Source organism: Cyrtonyx montezumae, unplaced genomic scaffold (genome assembly GCF_038088225.1).
Source record: "Cyrtonyx montezumae isolate F1298 unplaced genomic scaffold, pur_monq_1.0 scaffold_2, whole genome shotgun sequence".
Classification (NCBI taxonomy): Eukaryota; Metazoa; Chordata; class Aves; order Galliformes; family Odontophoridae; genus Cyrtonyx; species Cyrtonyx montezumae.
Window position 1 is genome coordinate 51,004,714 of NW_027071936.1, and position 18,863 is coordinate 51,023,576.

Here is an 18,863-nt window from a genome sequence, read left to right on the forward strand (position 1 = left end):
CTTCGGAAACACCACAGCACTTCTTATATTTGACCATACCTACTTAGATTTCAGGTTCACATAGTTGTTCCCACATACTAACTAAATCAGCAGCCTACAGTAAATCATTTGAAGCTAATTCACAAGAAATGTTCACCTGGGAAGTGTTGTTCCATTGACATTGCTCTCCCTAAAATTCTTTTCATACTGGGGCAGTTCAACAAATTCTGACAGCCATTGAAGAGTGTCCTCTTGAGTCCAGTTATGAACTGAGAGAAAAAGGATTTTATTAATTTTAGCAAAAAAAAAAAAACAACCAGTATCAAGACATTACAGACAACCAGTAGAAAAATCAAGTTACAATGAACGTGAGAGTTTAGCTAAGAAGAACTGCACACAAGTTAACCCTCACATCAACCAATGTTACAGCAAGTGCTGTAGCAAAAATTTAAGTCAGTGTATCAAAATCCCTCTCAGCAACCTGCTCTCATCTTCATAGAGGCTTGTGCAAATTAACTACAAAAGGTGAAAAAAATACTCAGACAATAGGATATGAAACAGCAAAACACGTGAACTCCTTCAGAAGTCCAAGAATTCCAAATTAGATGCAATAGTATTGATACTAAGAAAAATGTTTAAATTAATCCAAAAATCTCAACTATATAACAGCAGGAGTATACATAACCTGTCATACCGATAAATCTCTAAGTAAAAAAATACTAGAAATACTATCCATAGATTTTAACACCCCCAAAACACATCTCTGGCCATCACAGTCCAGCTGCCACAGCTTAGAGCTTCACACTGACAAATTCAAAAGGCAACTGTTTCATCCCATTTCCTCCCCTGCTTTTGCACCAAACCTGTTCTCCAGGTGTTGACCTTCAGACTCCATTTTGTCGTAATACTCTAAAATATAATTCAACTATTTGCAAACAGATCATTTCTGTATCGCAAAGATTAACTGTTTCTTTAGCATGAAAGGATCAGATTCACAGGTCATTCTAAGCATCTCAAAAGGTTAGTTAAGATCATCCAAGATTGTCCTTAACTGCATCCTAGAAATACTACATTCACAAACCAATTCAAAGCAAGTGCACTGTTTTGATTAGACAGAAAAAGTCACCTGAAATAGCTACTACACACCAGAGACTTCACCGCTGATAGTACAGAATATGCAGTTCTGGAAGCAACAATTCACTGAGTTTATAAAAGGAAAAAATTAGGAAGTTTCACTTCTCCCCAAAGTATTTTGCAATCAAACTGTCAAAATAAAATTTTTCTTGTTTTTAACTAAAAAAAAAAAAGGTAATTTTAAACTTCTTATGGAAGAAATACAAACATTGAAATTGTTTATAGTAGAGTAAGACACTTTGACTCTATTGGAGATACAAAAAGGTATGATGTCTCCTTCACAGAACATTGAAGAAAGTTCCCAAAACAAGTCAGTTAGTTATAAATAGGAAAAAAACCCAATACTTTTCATCACTATATCAGATACCTCCCTTAGTACAGAATACTCATGAAGCAGCAAAGTCTATCTGCTCTGAACTGAAATGAAAACTTGTACTTGCTGTGATCTTCTCACCCTTTTTTTGGTTAACAGGAAGCTGTAGCTGCTATTAACAGTTACACTCACGTGGGTATTTAAATGACTCCTCTCTAACTCTAAGTATAATCAGTACAGGGAGTCAACTCTTATTCTGGGATTTCACATTCTGAATCTGTCCACAAGAAATTCAGGGTTGTTTGGAGAAACAAAGCTGTAAGGAACAAACATTTCTCCTTTTAATAAATATTTCCTCTTTTGACCTCCAACGCCAACATACTGAATTAGAATGAAGAGTAGTCAGAATGCCTGTTTCAGTTCTATAGATACCCATGGCAAATTAGCTGTCTGACTAGAAGACTGTAAATCACACTGTGAAAGCCTGGAAGTTTCATGCCTGTTCAGGTCTATCGGAATTTTTATTTCACATCATTTTATCATTAGATTGACAAGAATCCTCGCATTTAGGAAATACCTGATTTATTTTTATTTTTAAGCACATCACATTTCTCATGCCCATAAAAAAAACATCTTAGAAATGGCCAACTCCACTATAAACACTACCCAATCAACATTAAAGGAAATGCAGTTAAGCTCAGGTCTTGTGATTTAGACAAACGACTAAATTGTACATACCTGCAATTTACTTCTCCAGATTCCAATAAACAGCCCTTTTCATTAAGTCAAAGATTGTTTGCCCCCATAAAAAAAAAAAGCTGTGAGAAAAGTCTCCCCCAGAGGAGTCAAGAGCTTTCCAGAGGTACAAGAGAAATGTTAGAGTAGTTCTAAGGGTCAGTCTCTTAATAAAAAGAGAGACTATAAAGAATAAGAAGACAACAAAGATTCCATGGGGGCTGATCCAGATGTCAGTAAGAATGTGACCTAGAGCAAATCAAAACTATACAATATCATATATTAGGTCTGGCTAAGTCCTAAACCTGACAGTCTTTCCATCTTTATAAATTTTTGCATCCAAGTACAGACCAGGCATTAGCTAAGTACAAACATTTTCATATTAGATGTGAAGGAAAGATGTCAAACTGTTTTTCTTGATCCTTAACTGGTTATGTCCCCCCTCACTCAACCTCTGTTATGACAGCTAAAAATTTAACTGCAGAACAAGCTCCTAATTCCCTACGGGAGCTGTCAGCACATCACTTACTCAGAAGCAAGTAAGAAGTGATTATCTGATTAACTGATCCAACGGCAAACAAGCGTGGCTGTGAAAGACGATGTGCAACTAACTAAGGAGTGAAAGTAATAATCTGCAGCTGGAAAAATGGACATGAACACGTATGTTGCTTTCAAATCTGAAGTACTGAATGGTGCCATACAGCAGAGGAAAAAGGAGACTGGAGACATTAACAAAAAAAATTAACAATAAATGGATTGAACAATGAAATTAGGAAGTTTTATATAGTGAGCTTAACCTCAAGAAAACATACACGAAAACTAACTCATGTTTAGAGAGGTGTTAGCAGGAATCAAATTCCTCTGTAAATAAATAGTAACAGCGTAAAAAATAAGATACTTTTAGAAAAAAATTGTGCAGAAAAAAATGCAACTCCAAATCTGACAGAGGACAATATTTTCAGCACACAGGAAAGAAATGATTCAGCTTTTACAAGTGCATAAATATAAAAACAAATGAAAAATAACAAAACCTTCTATTACATCCTCTCTCTCCTTAACATCACAAAAAACAAACTAGCTGCCTTACTTAGTGCAAGGTACTACCATCACACCCAAACTTCTGATCAGACTGAGATAACATGTAGACTCTAAAAAAAAAGTACACTTGCATTCCAGATAAAGCTCAGTTTCTGCATTTAGAAACCGCTTTCGAAGTACACTTTTTTTTTAAAAAATTGTCAGATTTTGACCTTTTACTTTCTATGCAATAGTTAGTTACTTTTTCATCTCTGCTTTATTTAAAACCAACAGAAAACAGCTTTTCTATTAGAGAGAAGATTAGGGGGTGAGAGCAGACCAACAGGCTCCCTGGGAAACCAGAAACAAGCATTCCATAATAGATATGTCCTTGAAGCTTCCTCTTAGCCCCACAGAAGCTTCCTTCAACTTAAAAAGAAATTCCTCTACGTATTTGTATTGTTTAAGAGTATTAATACTGAGAGCATAATACAAAAACTGCAATTTAAGCTGCCATTCTATATAGCCAACTTTCACATCAGGCAACTTACTCCAGATTCCAAAATGATGCTGCACAACAGGTATTCAACCCAAAACTTTATCCTACTTATCTATTGAAATTGTTGTATGTCTGTTTATAATCACTTGTGCAGAAGTAGATATTCTAATGCTAGGCCTGCATGTCCCTATCTTTTCCAGGTGGAACCCCAACCTCCCTTTCCTGAAGCACCATGGTGGAGCCCTGGAAAACCAATTTACATCAAGCTTTCTTTTTATGTCTTCCATACAGTATATATCGGTCAGAAGGATTGCCTGACTTGTCTCCAATCAGACCTTACAACCAGCATATATATTTATCCCTCAACAGCGTACAGTAGTGAGAAGTAAATTGGCCTTCATTTGGCAGAAGCAGCAACAGCAACAGCAGAAACATGATACAAGAGAACTGACAACATGAGTGCACTCAAAGTCAAGGAGGCAGCTGCAGTTCACCTCCATTAGTACTGCCCATTAGAATGTGACAGCTCCAAGCATGCAGAGGGAGTGACTTTTCCTTATTTTCATCACCCAGAAAGAATACAGTAGATAGCAGATAGAGAAGTAGCAACAACTACCTTAAGTTAAATGCACACGGCATTAAAGAGTAATCATAGTAACCTTCCCTGTCATACCTATTTCTACAAGTAGCTATCTTGAGAGACAGCATGTCAGCAACATGCCTTGGGCAGGCAGGTGTAAAAGCCATAGTGTTTACACCCCAATGCAGCACTCAGTCTCTAGACTTGCTTCAGCTGTTCTTCAGATACCTATTTTGGTGTTTTTATAAAAATAAACAGTGCTACAGCTTTACAGTTTCAGTGCAGCAGTTGTAAAGTAAAACACTACAGTATTGGTCCCAGTACTCTTAAGGGCCTCCAACACTTTACAGAGGTCAGAATGCAAACTAAAGCAATACTTCACAATGAATAGCTAATGACAGTTGTGTCAGTTGTGTAGGGAAAGATGAAAACATGCTAATCAAGCAATGAAAAAAACAATACAGGCAAAAAAAATGATTCCATATCAAACATGTGGAAGGAATCCAAGGTTTTTACCATAGCAGGACCTTCAGCAGCTGCATTATGTGAAATATTGTACAACCAGTTTTTACTGTTCTTAATTTAAGAAAATGGTGACCCTGTCTTTCCAACAGTGTAGCACTAGCAGTAGGAGGTTAATTCTCCCTTGTGCAGAATGCCCGTGTGCAGTACTGTACCCTCCTGCCCCAAATGGCATGCAGCCTTATATAACCCAGCCTTAGCCAAGCCCTCAACACACGTTTCCAGCCTCCGGTATTTAAAACCTGAGACAGTAAACGAACTAGAAAGTTCAAGGCAACCACAACATCTTCATGGCACGCAGTTTAGCCCCAGCTGCTGCAACAACACCTGTTTTAATATGAGGTAATATTTCACAGGTGAATATACAAATAAAGCCTTCAAAAAAAAAATCTTTTCCTCTAATAAAGAAAGTACCAGACTTCAGGTTACTTTATTTCAACAGAGAAAGCACGAAGAAAAAAATACAGAACAGGGAAGAAGGCTTTTTATATTACAGAACAGTCCACAGTGTACAGGATGCACTCACTGCAGACTAATCATCAAATAAACCATAATGGCAAAAAGCAGTTTGTAGAAACTAGCTTTCTACAGGATTTACAATTAATCCAATAAAAGTAAACAACTCATTAACTCCAGGTTTGACCAGCATAGTTGTGTTTTGCTACAAAAATCAAGACCCATGGGGCAATGCTGTGTAATTGATGATTAGTTAAAAAGACAGCCAAATACCATAACACATAGGAACCATAAGGAAAAAAGCATATAAGCACAAAGGACAGACCAGCACTAATAGAAATCACTAGGCTTTCAACAAATCAGTGTTTTCTATGCTCAAAGCAAGCTATGCTAGTTCTTAGCCACTCCTTTGGAAAGAATTTTGTGTCTCTAGTGGCTTAAGATTACGAGATTAAAATATTTAAATAATCAGTATCATCAACTAAGCTAAATTGTTTTGTACTAAGGACTCACCAAAACTCTCTGGCAGTAGAGCAACAATAGCCTACATGCTGCTTTAAGCTATGACATGGTTCTTTTTGTGAAGGCAAAACAGAGCTGTCCTGGAACTTCTTGAACTTGCACAAGCGCAGACAATGTCTTACATATTGAGCCAGGTAGGACAGCAAAAGCACATCTCATACCAGAAGTAATTAACTAGCAATATTCTGAAGCTTTTCTTGCTTTCTTGCTTCAAACTTCGTCCATCTTGCATCTTAAGCAAAAAGCAACCTTAAGCTATTTGATAAATACTGAAGTTAAACAACCACACAAATTAATCTTTATGGGAAGAAAAGGGTAATTCTATTCAGTATAAATTTCTTACAGACATATTTCCTGGTTTCTGAATAAGCAGAGGTGCAATGGACACTACTGAGAGCTTGTAACAGTCACACAAATACCTTAATGTTCTACTGAGCAAAGTCTCCATTTACTGATACCATCACACTACTTTTCACTCTCCTGCTTAATGCTGTCAAATTGCACTAAACTGGCACTACAAACTAGCAACACATATCAGAATTCCTAAAACATCTAGGAAGGAAAAGTAATATCTTGCACATTTCCTAAGTTAAATGAAAATAGATTTGAGAGGATTCACACTTTTTACTTCTCACCCAAACCAAGCATGAAACATTGACTCTGAATTTCTTCTATAAACAAGACTATTTAGGCTTGCTTCTAAGTTCAGAAAGCAGTGAAAAGGTTGGTAATCACAAAAACAAGCTTGGGGATCTCTGAATTACAGCAATTTTAAGTGAAAATTTTTCACCTAAACAGATTTTCATCTAATGAGGAAAAATTAAAAGAAGATAAAGAAAATAAGCAAGCATCTCTAACAGCTGCATTTCAATTAGCAACATAAAGCTTAAAATATCTTTAGTTTAAATCTCACTTTTCCTAATTAGTACCACTTGGGAGTTTCTAGAGGGGGCCTTTTCAGTGGTCAAACAGTATCTTTAAAGAGATGCAGAAGAAAGTCACTGTAAGGAAACAGGGAGATCTGGCATTCCCCTCAATTTTCAATCCCCCTGTTTTCAGTTTTACATTGCTCACTACATTCAAGAAAACTGTAACAAAGTTATGTCAGAAGTACCCGTTCACTGAGTATTACTACAGCCTAAATTACATACAGATCAGACAAAGAGTTGTATGGAGATGATTTTTTCCAATAATGTAGCTGCAGTATTTTCATTACAAAAGATCTGTGAAGGAAAGAATACTTGAAGAGATCAGGCAAGAAGAGAATCACTGGTTAAAATGCAGACAGTTGCTACACATCAAACAGTTAACCAATGGTAAATGCACATTTACCATTGTGTCCATGTTAGCTGAATGAACGTAAAACATGTTCCTGTTTTCATTTCTATTCGGGACCTACTTATTCTTGTTCAACTGATAGCAATTCAAAGGTCTCCAGAGTGCTCATCATTAATAGTGTCTTTTAATTAAAAAAAAAAAGCTATTTTGCTTCTAAGACCTCTTACTAACATCCCTGACCTCTATAGTTTTAATCACAAAAAACAGTTGATATTTTGGATATCTGTCTCAAAAATCCATCCAAATCAAAGGGCTGCATGCTGGGTCATTATTATTTGTTCTGTATTCCAAGTTTTTAAAGATTTTACAAAGTGTTTTGAACTACAAAGTTTAGGTTTCATAACCTAAAGGTAGTAAGAGTAGAGGCACACTGTAATTTCTACATTATTAAGTGCATAATAAATCTTTAAAAACACAATGATAGCAACCTTCAGGGATTACTAAATTAAAAACAAGCTCATCTGAAATCCAACGTCTGCAACAGTTACTTCCATAAATTACAACATTCTATTGATGAATTTAAGCTATTCTAATTTACTCACAAGCACATCCAGCAAAAGTTGAAATCAACTCTAGCTGGACTGAGTGAGTTTGCAATTGCATTTATATGAATATATGCTCCCTGTGATACTGGGTACCACTACAGATTCCTGAAGATGCTTAAGAAGAGAGCATCCCTTAACTACTACTCTAAATGACTTGGTAGAAAATGGTGAATTATGTATATTTCAATAACCACAATTTCTAGTCATTTTTTTTTAACATACCTTCAGATGTTTTCCATCGTCTCCATAGATCCTCAATAGTGATATGCTTGTCTTCTCTATGCAGGTGGCTATGCTTATTAGAAGCATCCTTATACTGCATATCTTCCCTTAGAAACTGAAGGAAACAGGAACACATCTTTAATTCTCAAATAATGCTTATTTCTAAACACAAGCTGCAAATAAGTTGGACAGAAGATAATCTTTACCATCCCCTTACATGAGCAGCACAAAATTCATGCAAATCAACTGTGTCAGATTCAAACGGTGTTTAATATTTTTTACAGAATTTGATTTTGAAATTATTAAATCCTAGGAAAACTGAAGCTGCAGTCACTGTATGTTGATGCTATCATTACTATATCTTAGCCTTGCAGCATTCACAATCACGAACCATGTCAATCACACTGCATACTTCTCCATTCTGAATATGTTTACTCTTCTTCACTTGTGGAAGGCAAGACAAGTATCTGAAAACATATCAGTCTTTTATGGATAGCGAGTAATATTCAAATCCTGCAACAGCAGTAAAAGCAAACTGCCTGAGGGTTGAGAAAAAAGTTTACTAGTATTACTTCAGTCTTTTGAATGAGTAATGAAAACTTTTGCTCCACTTCAAACTGAAAAACAAATCATCTTAGAGACAGTTTTCTTCTTACTAATGATGCCTCAGAGGCTACATTCCAAGAACCGAAGCTGTTGTACACATAGCTGTTTCATTTGCTATGATTAATAGGAAGCCTATCTATCAAAACACCGTGCTGTTGGGCTACAAAGCCAGCAGAGGGAGCAGGAGTTAACAGATCTATTCACAATTGGCTCATCTGGGAACACAGCCAGTTACATCAACTTTTGGGTGAAAAGAGCCTTATTTCAATTTTTCTTCACAATTAGAAAAAACAGTTCCACATCCTAAGCACAAAGATTTCAGATAGGAGAGGACAACTGTGGAAAATATCAGTTAAATACTCAGGGAAAACCTAAGTTTGTTTTTGCTTTAAATGAAGCATCCACGCACAAACTCCTTAGCAGCTCCCATAAAATAATTAATACACAGTAACTCCACAGGAGGGGTTATGCACTTCTGAGATTTTTCTCCACAGCATTCTGTTTGGTTCCACCTACTTCACCCCTCTCAGATCCTGTGAGAATAACAGTAACAACTTCCTTCTTCTAACAGAAGATGGTCACAATGACAAAATTACAGTGCATAGCTAGACAAGACAAAGTCCCCTGTGAAAGGAATACATTCCACATTGAAGAGATAGAAAAGTCAAACATGCATTTTTTTTCCACAGAATCACAGAATTGTAGGGGTTGGAAGGGACCTCTAGAGATCATCTAGTTTGTTTAAAACACCAGGCAAAATACAGAAATTCTTCAGTAGGAGTTGTATCCTAAATTGAAGAAAGTCCTAAAAACAGAATAATTCTGGTAAGAGGAAAAAAAAAAAGGGGGGGGGGGGGGGGGGGGGGGGGGGAGGGAGGGTGGATTTTTCTCTTCTTCGTCACAGCAGCTAATCTCTCTTCTGTTTCCTTGGCCATTAAGTACACAAAGAACAGGTTAGAAAAATAACTCTAAACAGGGAAGTTATAAGAATAAGCTCTGAGAAAAAAACATCTAAGGATTATCTTAGCCAGCAGAATTACTCAAAAAAAAAAAAAAAAGAAAGCCTTCTAAAAAGACTACAAATTTGAAACCAAGAAAGCACACGAGTTATGTAAGAAATACATCAAGAAAAAAATCATTTGTCAATGTAAGTACTTAAATAAGAAGGAAGTACTTAAAAAAAAAAAAAAAGCCAGACATCTAGATTCAAACTTTGAGTTTCTGTTCAACAAGTTTGGAGACAACTGTACCCCTACAAAAACTAATATCTCAGAGCCCACAGAGTTCAGCAGCGTAATAAGGTATAGTGGAAACTTCCTCCCTGAAGCAAACTGAAGCTGGAGTCCTCTTTTCAGAAAACCTTCAGCACTCTTAACAGTTAACTCAAATCATACCCAACTTGTAGCCAAGCACCAGCCTGAAGCAAGAGTGACCACCATCATAAAATTCTGATCCTTCTGAAGAAAAAAAGAAAAACAAAATCCAATACAAGTCTGACATGCAAACAGAACTGACAAACTGAAGCCATACATAACATGACAAAAAAATCATGCATGTCAGTTTGAATACTGAAGATGCAAAATTTCCTTGCTCCTCGAGGAACAAATGAATAATTGCATTCTTCTGCAAAACAGTGGTAAAGTTAGATTAACCACTCTAACTACAGAAGGAAGCATTCATCTGCTGTGTTTATTCTTTGTCCTGGAGAAGACTCAAGATTATGATTTCCAGTTTCAGAAACTTAAAATAGACTCAAACCTAATTGCTCTTAAAGTAAGCTCATCCTAACATCTCAGTGTTACTACATTCCTCTAGCAACTATTCATTTCTATCCTATTGCTTCCTCCAGTTTTATTATTTCCTTCATTTTCATTTTTTTCAAAGAAGACTCAAAAATGAAAAAACAATAGCACAGTTTTAAACTATAAACTTGTCTTCAGATACAGCCAGTTCTACAAGCAGCCACCATTAGACAGTCTTTTAGAAAGCTCTGTTGCTATGCATTTATCTATTCCTGCCAGATACATTGCATCTGGCAAGAATGCTCTTAAAAGAGAACGTGCTACACAGTATTCATCATTTTGCCCTATAGAATTGGCTTCTAAAGATGTGAAATAAAACAATGTATCATAGTCTAATGGACATTACTAGAAAAACAAAATCCATAGCTGTCAAAGAAGCAGCAAGTATATCTTAAGTAATCTAGAAACTCTCCTTCCCCCAGCCCCCCCCACAAAAAAAAAATTAGAATTTAAAAGAAAATTTTACTTATTCCACTGTAAGTGTCACAGTCCTTTCAATGGAAGCTAGAATTTCCACAAGTACACTTCCTTGTAACAAGACTGCCTGCTGCAATGTTAATAAACAGGTGCAGACAGCCGCGTATTAGCTTAAGTACCTCCACAGAGGCACAGCATGTGGTAGATCTGACACAAAACACCCTTGAACAAGTTTCTATGTAACAGGTATATACAGCTGCTCCGCAGGACTGCCCGTGCTGCTGCCTGTGCAGACATCACATCTGGGGACAAAGCAGGCTCCTAAATTACCTGCCCTCAAAAAGCAACAGTTACAGTTTTACCAGCTTGAGACAAACACATTAGCAGTCGAATGACAGCATTCAATGAAAACAAGACCTTTTAGCACATCCGCAATAAATTTAGTTGATAACTAAAATGTAAGAGTAATCTCAAGAGGAAGTCAACAGCTCTGGGGGAAGAGTTCTGTCACACCTGTACAGCATACTTGTGTGAGAGATCCACATTCTTCACAGAATGCTTTTACACAGAGAAGTAAAACAAACTCAGGAGATATCTTGGAGAGATGCAAAGCAGATGCAGCATCTGCAGACTGAGCAGCTTAAGTAGATATCTCTGCAACAGAGCACTTTGCTCAACAGTCTGACTCTGAAGCACTGACTACTTTACATAATTCAGAATACCAGTTTAGGGACATTTATTATTCTAAGAATGATGACAAATCAAAACAGAAAACATCCTTCGAAGTTCCTTTAGTATCTTGCTGTGTGTCCATCTGCAAACAAGTAAAGGAAGCTTAGCTTATACAACTCCTCCCAGCTGAAATGACAACAGCAGAGCTGCACTCCTGGAACATAACAAGGTCCCAAGACACTAAACAATGGAAGATGAAGCCTTACAGACTTAAGAGTGACGAAGTTGCAAGTCTGAAAACATTTGAATGGATTTCTCCAGAACAGAGTAAGAACTACAAACAGCAGCAGCTCTCTGCCTTGGTTCTCTTTAAGAGAAAAGAAGCCTTAGCTTGCAAATTATGTCCCTATGTTCCATCAACTGCCCATGCACACTGTCTACCAGACACCTGAAAAAAGATTACATACGTGCTTATCCCCCCCAAAAAAAATATTTTGCTAAATCTTTATTCTTTCTCCAAGATGTAACAGTCAAAAAGAACAGATATATATAGATTCGGTTTTCTTCAAGAACTCAGAAGGGGCTCCTCACTTAGAGACATCCAGAGTTTGATGACACATAGTCAGATGTTCTTTTCCACCTCATGCTTTAATGTTCCTAATACCCAAAATATTCAAAATCTTAGCACCACATTTCTTGACATTTTGTTCTTCATGGAATTGCTAGCAATTTCCCTGAAATGTTTAGTACTTACCCTGTCCAGAATAATTATTGAAATGAATAGAGCTGTAGCTCAATCTAGTAAATTGTCTTTTTTTCCTTTGTAGAAACATACAATTACTTAAGGATTAATTACTTAAGTTAACCCAAAGAATTCTTACACCAACTCATCTTCACAGCTTAACAGCTGTCTCTGGAGTAATTTGGAAAATTTCATGTTGAGTAGTTGCATGTTACATTTTATTTCTTCAAATTCTAAAATAGTAATATTAACACGTAATATTTTAATTTAGTAACCTGGTAAGACAGACAGTGATGTGTGCATGTATCATTTTAATTGCTAAAAGAAAGGGAGCCACGAATATATCACTAGCAAAATAATTACACAGCAGAAGTGAGCAGCACGAGCTGGTTCTCCTCTGCTTTTGTAGAGGAACTTCAATCACAAATGAGCATCAAAGACAGGGTGCACCAAGACATATATTCCCCAACACATCCCAATTCCAGAAATTCCTAATTTTCAATTGAGCTGTTAATACTAGACTGCTCAATCTCCTCCTCCATTTTTACTTCCTACTGGATTCTTTGATAGTTTTTGTGTTTGTTTGCTTTGTTTTTTGTTTGTTTGTTTTTTTTAACTCCAAGTCATCATCATCTTTTAAGCATACTATCTCATGACACTGATTCTTCCATCTCCCCTGGGTTATTTGCATCTTGGATGCAAATCTGACCTCAAGCCCTCAAATAACAGCTATACAGAGCATGCACACGTTCTGAAATGGTCACTTTGCCTGTCGAACTTACTATAGCCAAAGTGCTGTTCTACTATTCCTGAACAGATCATACAAGCTATTTATCTGTTTTAAACACTGTATTGGAGACAGCTTTCTTTTTTTCTTCATTATATACAGTGTACTCTAAAATATATATATATATATATATGAAGACCTTAAATCACCAACCCAGTGTTTCTACACAAGCTGTAAATTCTTGCCATTGGCTTTTGTGTGTAATTGTACACAAAGATATACTATTTCAGAAACACCAACTTACCCATTTCCTACAGTGATATTTCTTGAGGAAATTACTTGATACGACATACAGAACTTCTTTGGAAACAGAAGGAAAAACCTACAGAATTAACAAGCATCTCTTACTGCTTGTGGTTCACCTCTAAAACAGGCAGTGTACGCGTAGTATAACAGATGCTTCCTGAGGCAGATATCTTCTCACAGCATATGATTAAAATCTCCATCAGTAATATGTCCTCCCTTTTAGTTACCCTTCAACATCCTACATATTTAAACCAACGTAAACAATTGCAACCTTTTGTACAGTAATAGTAAACTATTACTGTCAGGAGTCAGAAGTCATAACATCATATTCACCTAGCGTAACAGTAAGTACAGACTTCTTCCTCCATGCTTCCATTTTCCCCACTCCCTACTGCACCATCCTCTGGTTTTCATGCTGACACCCTACTTCAGAGAAACCAATAACTAGATGCATAATCTATTACCCAATCTTTAAAAATCTTAGGTTATACTAAGTAGTCTTTCATGTCTAACAGATAAGGACTAAAGGGGGAAAAAACAACAACTAGTCCACCAGTCCCCCTCTAACCTTCTCAGTCACCAAAACACATAAGACATTTACTCAGACCATCTAATAATCCCATGGAAAAATATCAGATGAAGTTTAAATCAAGTTTCCCACAGGAAGGGCACCCAAGTTAATGACAAGCTTCTTTCAGCTTCCAAAAGACAGTTAGACATTTTTTGAGGAAATACAAAGTTTAAGTACACATTTTCTTACTTCCTAGAGAAATTCATTCTTTACAGAATGGTTTTATGTGAGACTGGTATTTTACAGGAAAAAAAAATACAGCAAGCAATGGACATGAGAAACTTTAGAAAAAGATGTCTGAGTTACTGCAAAGGGTTCTCAACTGAATTAACAAATTAAAATAGCTAAAATACTTCAAAATCTTTACCACTTGTTACCTTTCCTCTCTCAAAATAACTTATTTACAAGAACTTCCTTCCTTCGTGTAAATATATACTTGTAATCCATAACACTGTTTTAGTACAGCAGAAATTTCATGTGCTTTGTTGTATTCTCGCTGCCAAATAAAAAACATGGTGAATATCAATATGATGCTCTTCCAGGAGTCTTGTAAACGAAAACCATGCAGCACAAGACAGTAGGAAATTCACTAACTTGCTGTTAATTCCCATATTTAAGCAAGACTTATTTCCAGAAGAGTGGTTTATTAATTATCTCTTCTCATCTGTAATCATAACAAGCAGCATTATCCACTCTTACACCTACAAAAAACATCTGCCTCTGAAGCAATGTCTATTAGGACACATTTTGAATAGACCTGAATATATATATATATATATATATATATATCTACTGTAATAGAGTAACCAGGTAAGTATATTGTTAAACTACCAAGTTTTTGAAGATTGAGATCTGGTTACATGCACTACAGGTACATACAGACTACTTGTTAAATTTAAAATTAAAATGCAATTCTTATTAGCAAATCTGAAATTAGTATCTTGTACAGATGCACTTTCTTCCAAGTTCTCACTGATCTGCAGGAAATTAAACATTGAAAAAGTAATGCAGATTTTTTTATTAAACACTTCCATATTTTAAAAATAATGAAGCGGCAGAGAAAGAGCTATACTGTAGTTGTCTTAATTTATGCACAATGAGTATTTTGAATATACAGTTTCAGTAATCATGCATGACAGTTATAACAGCATCTCTTCAAGAACTGCTCAAATTTCAGTCACTTTATCAAGTTTACAAGTAGCTTTGATTAACCTTGACATTCCTCTGGAACAGGAAGAAACTTAAGTTCAGAAATAAAGATGAAGAAATCCACTGGAAACAAGGGCACGCTTTTTGAATACTAATAGAAGGCTAATAAAAAGTTCCCAATGCCCAAATATTTCAGTATTTTCTTTTAACTTTCACATATAATAAATGCAGTGTAGGTCTAGAGAATCATAGAATCCTGAAAAGCTGTTCAGAAATCTCAGCCTCCAGTGTTTCAGTTTACATGCTGTATTGTGCCTATCCTGAACATTCATGATAAGCAGTTCAGCTCTAATGTTACAGGATGTTACAGGAGCTTAACTGTTGCCCCCTAACATGCTTGAAAGTACAGGGTGAAATTTTTTCTTTAAATGTTAAGTACATTATTTTACTTCAGATCATTTTATCCACTGTATAGCATTCCTTCGGAAAACTCTTATGAGGCATCACCACCATTTTTGCACGGTCACGCAGGACAGAATCATATTAAACTTCAACATAACTCACAATTTATATCATTCAGGAAAACAATCTGCCCTAAGGAGTTATAAAAAAAAAAAAGATGAGAAATCAGACTTTTCCCACTCACCTTAAAACCACATGGTAATACCTCCTCAGTTTTAAGGGACATCTTCACTCCCCTTCCTCTCTCCTACCAGGAAGCGGGAGAAGCAAGAACAAAGAAACTACACTGATTTATCTTCATTCCTCCCCAGTAAATCTGAGATCCAGATGGTCAAGTGAAATAAGTACAATAGCAAGACCTCTTCCATGGTCAGCAGAATTCTGCCTACCAAACTCATTCAAGCACAACCATAAGCAATTACAACATGCTTAAGGCAGGTCTGTGTAACAAATCTTCTGTACTTGATAGGACGATCTACTATTAACCCTACAGCAGAAGGTGCTTACCACTTGCCTCTAAAACAAACAAAAAAAGATTGTTCTAGAGAATGTCTTTAATAGGTATTGTTTTGCAGCAAGTAGTGTCTGGAAGAGATCTGAGGTAAACAAGAAAGCTCAACAACACCCTCAGAGAAAATTTTAAATGAAAATATCAGTTGGCAGTTCAAATCAACTCTTAGTTACCCTAACTGCAAACTAAAGTAAGGCCAGCCTCTTAACACTAATCACAAAAATAACAGCTTCATATATAAGCCTTCTATTTTTATTTAAGGCTAGAACAATGGACTAATTTCCATTTTTGACAACTCCAGGAACCAGACTTACCTTCTACATTTGGCTGTAAAAAAAAGGGTTGAATTATAAAAAAGAAACAACTACCCAAATTTCTGGAACATCAGAGCAGCTCTGTGAAACAGGGGGAAAAAAAAGGACAGACCTTGCAGGTATGCACAAGCAAGGGCTTTTTATCCTCTTACCTCATCACTTTCATCTACTTCGATTCCACCATCTTTGTCATCATCCATTTGCTTATGGATCATGCGAAGAGCTTCCAGACTAAACCGGTCCTCCTCAGTAAAGCATGGTGGGCTGAGAGAACTGCAGGGATCTAAGAAGAGAAAAATAAATAGGAACAGAAAAAATTAGTTACTGTCTCTTTAGAAAACAATGGTTCCAAGCAAGACATAAGATATGAATTTTTGCATGTGCATATGTACTTGCTTGCACACAGCCTCCATGTTATAGATAGATGGCAAAAACACCCCTCTTTTTTAACCAGTAAGGAAGCTCACAGAAGTGGCTGAGATTGACTTCTGCAATTCCATCCCCTATTCCGTAACTATCTCTACTTCTTCTATCTGCCAACCACTCTGCATGATATATCATTGCAGCACACCAAAGAAAACCACTCTTTCATTGCCTTTCTGTAACCCTGGAAAAAACAAAGTGGAGGAGGATGACAGCAAGAATAAGTTGTCACGTATTGCAATCACAGCTTCGTAAGCAAATAAAAAAGGAATGATTCTGCACTGTAGCTAATACTGTAGGCCGTATACAAAAGCAAAACAGACACCGATTGTAAGCGAAGAAAGCATACCAAAAAGAAAATACAACTGAAAGATATTTGATACCTCATAACCCAGCACACACTGATGGATGTCACATATGTGACACAACAGTGTCACCATAGAGCAGGGGTCGAGGTCAAAGACAACATCTTCTCACCCAAGCTAATTACAAAGGTTCATGATTTATGCACGTGTAATGGCCTTGCTTCCACCTATATCAAATTCACATCTGTTCTTCACCTTTCACAAGGTATGCCAAATACCGATCTATCGTAAAATGTCTAACAATCAACCCATCGTTAAAGATTTGCCTTTCACAGACCTTCTCATTAGTAGCTAACTTTAGTTCTGGTGCATCCAAAACCAAATGATAGGAGATGGAAAAGAATAAGAAATGATTTTATATTTTTTATTTTTTTTTACTTAAGCATTAATTATTTCCCACTATATAGTCATCATAAAAAGGCACTGTTCCAATAAATTACAGCTAGGTACACTTTGCTTAACCGACACAAAAAAAATACAACTGGAGGAGGCATAATTATCTTTTAGTCTACCAAAAGACTAAGCTTTCACTGTCACAAGATACTAAAGGCTCATTTATATGAAATGCAAATGAAACAAAATAATAAGATCTAGAATTCACAAAGAAAAACTTAACATACCAATTGAATTGGCATGATTCTGCTTTTGTGTCTGTTTTACTAGTTATTTTTTAATTTAGAAGATGCCTAGAAAACTCTACTTGCATAAAGCTACAAAGCTGAAGCACAATACTGGCAAACCACGTTAACAGGATTAATCCTGCTACAGACAAACATGAATCCACAGCATTCTTACTTTATATAGAAGTTTCATTACAGAGAAATTGACAGTTCCAACTGTATTCATATATCAATTAAAAAAACCCAACACAGTGGCACTATTACGAAACAGTAAGAAATCTGAGATGCATGAAATACTTGTTAAGACAAAAAACTGAATATTAAACCAGATCCAGCAGTTTTCAGCTTTGAAATGCAACTTGAAAGAAGTGACAGTTCAAGTTTGTTTTTGGTTCTTTACACTAAAAGACAGTTTAAACCTCTTTAACTTGTACTTAGTCCTTATTCTTAGCTAGTAGAAAATATCAGACAAATAGTTCACAGTTCACAAGCACTGACAGTTTTTTTTTTCATTTTCATCTGAAAATGGCCAGCTTTTCACATCATGTTTTCTCAGTCTACACTATCTCAACATTGAGGTTGATCAATTTCTCGAACACAGTACTTATAAGTACACTTAAGAATAGAACAGTTTAGTTGGAAGGAGCTAACCAGAAGTTAAAACACATTTGTGAAGGCATTATCCAAATGCCTCTTGAATACTGGTGGGCATATGGTACCAGCCACCCCACCAGGAAGCTAGTTCCAGTGTTTAACAAACCCTCACAGTAAAGAGCTTTCCCTTATGTCCAGCCTGAACCTCTCCAAACCTTTTTAGCTTATTTAAACATGAAGGCACTTGAATAAGCAGCTATAGCTCTTTGGAGAAGTAAACACACTGCTACTTATGCTTCAAATGTCCTGTGCCCTGGTCGCAGGAACTCTTGATCTCTCTCAAAGATAGCATTCCAGTTGCTGCTTTTTGGTCTGAGAAACATAGAACAGAAACACATCAAACAATGAAAAAAAATCCACCCTAAACAGAATCCAGATTTACCTCCAAGTTTACTTTGATGCAATCAAGTTAAAAGCAACGTTGTCAGACAAACAATTGTCAACCATCTATTCAGAAAACAATCTCAAAAACACAAAAATAAGTTTACAAACCTAAAACTATTCATAAGAATACCTACAGAATGCTAACCAAAAAGATTCTTAAATACATCATTTTTCTTCATTAGCAAAGCAGAAGCAATTCAAATCCTGTGATTATCAGAAACTTCAGCCATTCAGCCAATTAGGATGAAAGACATGAGGAAAAGCCTGAGGAAGTCT

The 18,863-nt window shown here is 36.2% G+C and overlaps 1 protein-coding gene across 3 annotated transcripts in view; it reads right to left on the minus strand.

Annotated features, from left to right (window-relative positions):
* The window catches only part of STIM2 (stromal interaction molecule 2), a 60,928-nt gene that overhangs the window by 12,033 nt on the left and 30,032 nt on the right, over positions 1-18,863 (minus strand). For 2 of the 3 annotated variants that reach the window (XM_065735694.1, XM_065735691.1), the window contains exons 1-3: positions 16,294-16,420; positions 7,863-7,977; positions 137-248 (exon numbers count right to left, since the gene is read on the minus strand). In XM_065735694.1, the coding sequence (XP_065591766.1) occupies positions 137-248; positions 7,863-7,977; positions 16,294-16,356 (290 nt within the window). In that variant the 5' untranslated portion in view covers positions 16,357-16,420. Of the gene's footprint in view, positions 1-136; positions 249-7,862; positions 7,978-16,293; positions 16,425-18,863 lie in introns of those variants that run through there. The other variant, XM_065735693.1, reaches the window with a different exon arrangement.